General features: G+C 32.8%; 1 protein-coding gene across 4 annotated transcripts in view; it reads left to right on the forward strand.

The window, feature by feature from the left end:
* The window catches only part of LOC145680815 (hemolymph lipopolysaccharide-binding protein-like), a 94,309-nt gene extending 86,044 nt beyond the window's left edge, over nucleotides 1–8,265 (forward strand). For all 4 annotated transcript variants that reach the window (XM_081751892.1, XM_081751893.1, XM_081751895.1 and 1 more), the window contains one exon: nucleotides 8,020–8,265. In XM_081751892.1, coding sequence (XP_081608018.1) covers nucleotides 8,020–8,180 — 161 coding nt within the window. In that variant the 3' untranslated portion in view covers nucleotides 8,181–8,265. The remainder of the gene's footprint in view (nucleotides 1–8,019) is intronic.
* Nucleotides 8,266–8,489: the final 224 nt, after the last annotated feature.

An 8,489-nucleotide genomic window follows, 5' to 3' on the forward strand; every position in this document is an offset into this window, starting at 1 on the left:
CAAACATTTACTTTCGTTTCCCACTTCTCATCTGGCGTAAAGTATGCATTGCTGCCCCACTTGTATTCTTTTACAGGTATTAATTGGTATATCTTGAAGCTGACGCATCAGCGACGGTGGGTAAACGGCAAATGTCTCTAGTTAGTGCTACGCTCGAATTCTTGGACCGTGGAGGAGTGAAGATACTTGTTTATTGCCAGTCTTTTACAAATGAATGATGTTAAAGGAAGACTCCAAAAGAGATCCAAGGTTCGAATCCCAATATTACTATTATTAGTCGGTCTTCCCGCACTGGAACAAACGAGTATCGAACCCAGAACCGGTACTCCCATTATATCTGGCTTCCCTCATAGGAACACTTCTTATAAAATGGCGCCCGAACAGGGACACTTCTTATAAAATGGAGCCCGAACAGGGACAGATGTTTTAGTGGGGAGAAAGCGAATATTTGAACTTCACTATTTTGTATTCAATGCCTGGTGTGTTGTGTTTTGTAGTATAATATTTTACAATGTCAACGCTTAGTGAAATGGAAACACTGCTCGAAGCGGTTAAAAACTTGTCCGCAGATTTAGCTGCAACTAACTAAATATTAAAATCAAATCAAAAAGAGTTGACTGAACTATTTGAAAGTTGAAGAGCAGATGTGGTTGAATTACGAGAAAAGTATGAAACGCACAAAAAGGTTGCAATTAATTCTCAGGAGCTGTTAAGTCAGTCAAACACTGCTGAACAAGCGCAGGTAGGTTACAGTTTATGCATACAAGAATGCGAAACAACCACTGAAAAGTTAAATTGTAAACCTAGCAATTAATGTTCTGCGAAAGAAATATATCCTTGCATTCTTTCACATGTAGTGTTATTTACATTCTTATATTGTTGTGTTCATTTTAGAATATATAATTCATAAATCTACGTACAAAATGCTAGCGCTGAATTTAATGAATATAAGAGCACAGATAGAGTTACAGTACGCTAACGTAATAAATGAATATAAGTATAGTACTGTTCCATTTTGCTTAGAAGAGTTTCAAAATGTTTTAGGCCTTGATGTAGAAACTCATAGGTTCAGTAGAGCAGCGAAAATCGCTATTTGTGAATTTGTATTTAATTTTAATTGCGAATATAGGAAAAACGTAGAAAAGGAGGTCAATCTCCGTGTACGTGGTATACGTAAAACTAAGCAATACGAGAAATTGAAAGAGAAATGTGCTCGCGGCAAAAATGTATATTTTCAGTATGTAGCAAAAAAGTTGAAACTTCAATGTGATGACGTTAATGTCAAGAATAAGGTTATTGAAATAATAGTGCAACGGCTACAGAAAAAGTATTCCAATGACGTTAGTTCCTTTAGCAATCAGGATAGTACGTTCAAGGAAGAGGAGAAAGAGTCATTTTCAAGTAATGTTGAAAGTCCTCCTCAAAATGCTCTTGGTAGTATCAAATCTATCCTCAAAAAATGTAACAAGGATGTCAGTTTACATACTATGTCATGTAATGTGGGTCAAACCGATAAGGAAAACAGAATTCCAAAAAAAGTTAAATTCGCAGATGAATTTAACGTGTACCCGTTAGCACATGTTCGCCATAGTTGTCCTTCTGAGGTTAGAACTAAAAGTTGTAAACGAAAATTGGAAAATGTTGCCGATGATATTGATTCATATCCAAATCCTGTCAAAAAAGGTAGGTTATCTGAAGTCCAAGAATTTCATTTTGTCCAAATTAATGAAAGTGAAAATAATAGGTGGAATGAATTATTTCAGTTGTTGGAAAATAATTCCGTACAATTACAAAGCATTACAACCAAGCTGGAAAATATTTCTGTTTTACATAACAATGATGTCTTTGCTCAGGGAAACGAAGTAAGTAATGAAAATGTCAGTGTAAATGTAAACACCGTGCAGATTGACTTCATGGAGGCTACCTCCAATAGTAGTACGAATGTGGTTAACGTAACCACCACTAGGGAAATAAAAGGTGATACTGTTGTAGTATTGTTAGACGAGATTAAAGTCTGCACTTGTCCCTTATGTGATAGGAAGTGGGTGGATCAACTGTTTCCCCCCTCCGGCTCAATGCTACTTGTTCATAAGAAATGTTTGTCTGCAAGTCCTGTAATTTTTGTGGTGTTTACACGGCATGTTACGAGTTTTCCCACAGTAAGCTGCATTAAGCAACCAATTCAGATTGGTGAGTTGCATTATTTTTCCAGTGGTAATATATCTTTAGTGTTGCTGAAAGGTACAGTATGTATATTCGTAATTGTATGTTTTAATAGAAATGAAACCATTCCATGTTCGCTTGGCATACATCGTGCAACTAGTAAATCCGTAAAAGTTAGATCTAGAAAAGGTAAGAAAAAGTGTATTGAACTAACTCAAAACGTTCAGATTGATTATCCACCAACCAACACTTTGTACTCGACTCGAAATATTATTGAGAAATTTAGGAACAGTAATTTCAATTTGGCAACCAAGAGAGGTAGGCAAAGGTTTTTCCACCGTCCGAAAATGAAAAATAATGTGGAAATTGGCAAAAAGGTCCGTAAATTAAGTAAGGTATTACACCTACGAAGAAAGCATAAATTCTTCACTACTAATATTTGTAATGACACTCAATTGGTAAATGTTCCGAGTGTACAAACAATTCGTAAGGTAACTGCTAGTTCTCATAGTAAGGTAACACAAAAATCTAGTGCTTACAGAATGTTGTGTTTTTGTATTAACAAAATCCCATGGATGCCTACTATGGAAGTTAAATTCAAAATTTTTCAATGCATGAGAATTTTACTCTACGATGTTGTAATAAATCCAATACGAAAAGGAATTGGGTAAACGACATTATTACATAGCCGGATTGCCTATTTTCCATATTTTTAACATGGCAATGAAAATAAATTCTGGATACATTGCAGAAAATTTTGTACAAAATTTCTTTTGTTGTTAGTAATTATTTTTCATACTATAAATATTTTTTAACACTGTTAGTGTTTTATAAAATTTCGAATGTTTAAATAAAAACAATAATATTTTATTGTGTGTATCACGTTAATGGCTATAGCCAATAGATTCAAGAAAATTTTCAATATTAATTTTTTCACTTCATACATTATTGCATCTTATAAGATATTGAAAATGTTGCATGAGAGATACCTACAAAAAAAAATCTTGATATTTTAAATACGTACTACGAAACTATTTGTAATAGCATACTTTTTTGTTTAGGCATCACCACGAAATTTCATTTTTTGAATGATAAAAAATAGTGTTTCTTTTCGAAGTGCAAGAGTGAATTTGCGTAATGAAAATTATCAAATATAGTGAAAAGAAATAAATTTGCGTAGTGAAGATGTGGAAAATCTCTAATGAGTATTCCATCACAGTGTTGCAATTTTACAAAATTAAAAATTTGTCGAATCACAAATTTAAATATTCTGGTGAGAAACCATTCGGTAATAAACCTGAATAAGCATATTTTAAATTAACGAATTAAAGATTTCAACTTTTAAACAACAACTATGCGTCAATTAATAGTAATGTATATTTACGATGTGTTACGTCAATTTATTTGTTTTAACCAATTAGTATGCCTCTGGGATTAGTAATCAGCTGAGGATACTTGAAGTTTGGTGTGGTAAGTTATTGTAGTAGTATTTTACACTTGTACCCACCTTCATGACGCGTCGTTCAGATGAAACGAAAATATAATGAGACATCTTACTATAAATAAGTACTAAGTAAGTTATGTACATGCTAATTGTTAGCAACTATTGTTGCATTTACTTTGTATTAACTTTTTCGTTAAATATGAAAACATTTCAAGTAGTACTTGAAGACATTGAAGCAAAGGTCCCTCCATTATTATGGGTTATCCATATTATGTAATGCCCGGAGTAGGCAATTTTCTTATTAGTCCCCTCTATATTATTTTTGAATTTTAACCAAACGTTCTATCTTTTCACTTTGCTTCGGGGATGGAAACATTAATTAATAATTGAGTTAGGGTCTTGCATACTTTATGCAGGCAGTATATTTTTATATACTTTGAGCGTGACGAGCTCACATGTGCCCAGTCTTTCATTTCATAGTAAATGAAATATTTTTAGTGTTATATTTACACATGTGTTTTTAATATGTAATCTTAATAAAAATGAACCAATCGTGTGTATTATATCGTATGTTTTAGTTGCGTTGAATTATTTCGAATATTCTTGATAAATGTTTTGTGTTAACATGTCAATGAAAGTACATTTTTGAATTTTATGAATAATGTTGATGTTTTCATTGCAATACATTTTCTACACATATAGTAGGAATGAATATCTTATTTTCATGAAAAATAAAATTATGACAAGTTGAATTATTTGATGATATATGCTATTTTTGAATGATACTGTGTGTTTTATCGTAGAATTAAGAAGCATTATTGTAGAATATTAAAGCAACTCTACCATTTTAAATTTATTGGTATACATTTAGTTTGTTTGTATTGTGCATTTTTAAATATGGCATTGAATACAATACCTTACCAAATGTAATGTTTTATTAAATATATTATTGCATTACGTATATTAATATGTTTGTGTAACTTGGTTTGGACTTTGAAAAATATTATGAAGTATAATGTTGAATAGTATTTTGAATTACAAACAACTATTGATTTATATTCAAATATTGAAATTATCTTGTGTTTATGTTTCAAGGAATAATTAAAATAAATGAAAAATATAAACAAATAATAAAAATGAAAGGACTCAAAAGACACTTACGAAATGGCCCTCGCGTTATCGTAAATGGCCCTCGCGTTCGTTATTCTTCGAATTTCGCGATTATGTGCGTTCGAGTGAAGCTACAAACTGTTATTCTTCAGTGAAAACGAACTCAAAATGACATTAACCCTTTATGGACTAATGGAGTGCTGTGATTGCTGTAGTGTTGCAGTGGGATTATAAAGACTTGGATTCCAGGGTTCTTGCCCACTTCTGTGATACCTTCAGTGGACAGTCCGTTCGCCGCCAGTTGTAACGGTATGGATTGGCATGAATTTTTAAATCAACCCTCGTATTTCCCCAGCCTCAATTCTTAGAAATGAAAGCAGCCAGCGAACAATTGGAAGAGAACAATGCTTAGGAATTTGTCACCCAAAAGGTACCTCACTTTTCCAGACAGTCTTACTTCCTCCCGTCAGTCCATATTAAGAAGAAAAATTTTGCTACCCTCGAAAGAAACGCCCACGCAGTGAACTCTCATGATGATGATAGATTTTTACGTGACAATGTAGGAATTACCAAAAATCGTCAGTTCCATAACTTATTGGAATAATCAGTGTTTTTAATGTGATTTTTATTAACCTATGGACCATTTATTATATATTATTAAGAATATAATAACGTAAAAACTTAATGTTCTCTACGAACTATATTTTAGTTTTGTCAGTGTATTCTTGCGCTACTATCTGGCAACTATGTGAGGCGTGAAGAGAGGTGTGTGTTTTCTTAGCCACCATGTGAAGCACAAGGTACCAAGTTTCTGTCTTCACTTAAAGTATAGACATACGTAAAGTTTCAGTGTCTAACTTCTAAAATAATGTAAAATAATTTGTGGAACATAACGTTCGAATTTAAACAAACTCTCATGTGGAATTAATCAATTGAGTTGAATACTTTATAATAGTGCTACACCAAATTTGTATATTTAACAGTGGTGATACTGTGAAATCAACTATGTCTTTTATCGTAATATGGTAATGAACATCTTCACAGTTAACCTCAACGAAGAAACTTCTCTTTGATTCGTCGTGCATTGCAGAAATGGAACCATCGAGCTGTTATCTTCAAGTAGCAATACAAACGAAATCTTTCTCATGAACGTGTATGGATGTTCGTTGTTACGTCCGTCTATATCGTCGTGCGCGTTTATAGATCGTCGCGAAATCGCGTATTAGGGCCAATACATCGTCAAGTAAAATATTATCCATAATTTGCAAATGTTATTATTGTTGAATCATATGTAATTCATACAGTGAAAGTGTATGAGAATATAGTGCTAATTTAAAATTCTTGTTATTATTTTGAAGTGAAAAGTGCTAACCAGATGTGTTTAATAAGTTGTTTTCTTTTAGCGGTTAAAATATGTATAAATTAAAGCGAATGCGACATAAAGTGTTTGTCAGAAGGTAAGGTATCCATCAATAGAGAAGTTCAAACATTTACTTTCGTTTCCCACTTCTCATCTGGCGTAAAGTATGCATTGCTGCCCCACTTGTATTCTTTTACAGGTATTAATTGGTATATCTTGAAGCTGACACATCAGCGACGGTGGGTAAACGGCAAATGTCTCTAGTTAGTGCTACGCTCGAATTCTTGGACCGTGGAGGAGTGAAGATACTTGTTTATTGCCAGTCTTTTACAAATGAATGATGTTAAAGGAAGACTCCAAAAGAGATCCAAGGTTCGAATCCCAATATTACTATTATTAGTCGGTCTTCCCGCACTGGAACAAACGAGTATCGAACCCAGAACCGGTACTCCCATTAGATCTGGCTTCCCTCATAGGAACACTTCTTATGTTTTTCGATATTAGTTATATTGTAGCAACACTTACAAAATTAGTGTGACACTTTGCATTCATTTAATATATAGATTTAAAACATTTAATAACCTGGCGTTGTCATTTAAAATACAAAATGTAACTTTGAGTTAGCAACACTGTTAATCTAGTGATATTGCAGAATATATATATATATTATAAGGCATATAATATGTACAGAGAGTCTGTAAAGTCACCTTATGTTTACCATTTATACAAACTACGAAGATGAATCAGTACTTTTTAACATGGTTGTCTGACAACTAACTCACTCTACCCACAAGCATATACACGTTCCTTAAGAAATCAGTAAATTTGAACGTGATTATCTTGTAGCATTACACGTGTTTCCCAGCGCTGTTCTGTGGTTTGAAATACTTGTTTGAGTATAGCTGGTGTAATTTGTCACAGAATAACGCTGGGAAACACGTCTAAAATTATAAGGTATTCACGTTAAAATTTGATACGTATATTAAAGAATGTACTGTATGACTACGTGTGTGATTAGAGTGATCATTAGTTATCACACAACCATGTTAAAAGGTACTGATTCGTGTTTATTGCGAGTGTACCTTTCGGTATGCTTGTCCTTACTTACATACGTCTTAAATGACGTTATAGATACCCTGTATATAAGAGGATGTTAATTAACTATAGCAATAAACTTTTAAGAGGTGATACCTCACATCAAAATAATAATAATAATAATAATAATAATAATAATAATAATAATAATAATAATGTAATTTCAGAGACAGAGCTATCCAAAAGCTGATGTGAAAAAAATAAATCCCAACAAGGTTATTTCGAACACGAGGATCCGTGGAGTGGCTGTTGAAAGCGGCGTAAAGGAAGTCACACATACATTATCCTAAAATGAATATTTCAGAAACCAAATGTGTAATGGTGCACAAAAGATTTCACACATTATAATTCCCAAACATTGTCCCAGCAGAATTCCCAGATGTGCACAGGTTTAAAAGTGGATTCAAAAGTAGGCAAAAAGCAAACCTTGCAAGCATTGAACACTGAATTCATCGGCGAAAGTCGGAAGTCTTAAAAATCGCCACCGCATTGGTTTACGTTCGGAACAATTCGTGCTGCGATGTACTTTTTCACACTTTGGAAGGCATTTGCTCTGAAACTATGTAGACTACTTTTTTTCCACATGCTTACATGAACTTTTTTCCTGTTGACTTCATTGTGAGGAATCTTCTTTCAAAAGTTTGTCGATATAGTTCATTAACACCTATATATATATATATATATATATATATATATATATATATATATATATATATATATATATATATATATATATATATATATATATATAATATGTATTTGTAGACCAATATATTTATCGACTTTATGAACCTAACCAATTAAAATGTGTTTCTGGTATTCATGAATACTTTATATTTTCTTATAGGTGAACCAATAGAATCTGCAGGTCTTCCTGAATGGTTACCTGGAAAGCCAGACGGAAAAGAATTTGAAAATTGTGGTGCTATTTCGCGAGATGGATTTCTTGACGATGTTCCCTGTGATGCAAAATTACCGTACTTTTGTGAGGCAGAAAATATTTGCTAGTATTTAATTGCAACGATTACGTGTGTGCTTAGTTAAATTTTGCTTTGTACTTTTACATGTTTGTAAATATAAACTAATATCGAAAGCCTTAGTTATGTTATTTGAAAGTTTGTGTTTGCTTTAAAATTCCATTTGAATTCGTTGTTTGGAGCTTACGTCTTTTTTAAAGTAGTTAGCACCTTTTCATATGCTGTATATAGCATTGATCTACCGCTTGGCGATTTGAATAAACTATTCGTAGTCTTCCACGAGAAATCAAATGAATCTCCATGCTTGGGTAGAGGAAACTTAAAGAACGATATTAATTAG

This window comes from Thermobia domestica, chromosome 3 (assembly GCF_964235325.1).
Source record: "Thermobia domestica chromosome 3, izTheDome1.hap1.1, whole genome shotgun sequence".
NCBI lineage: Eukaryota > Metazoa > Arthropoda > Insecta > Zygentoma > Lepismatidae > Thermobia > Thermobia domestica.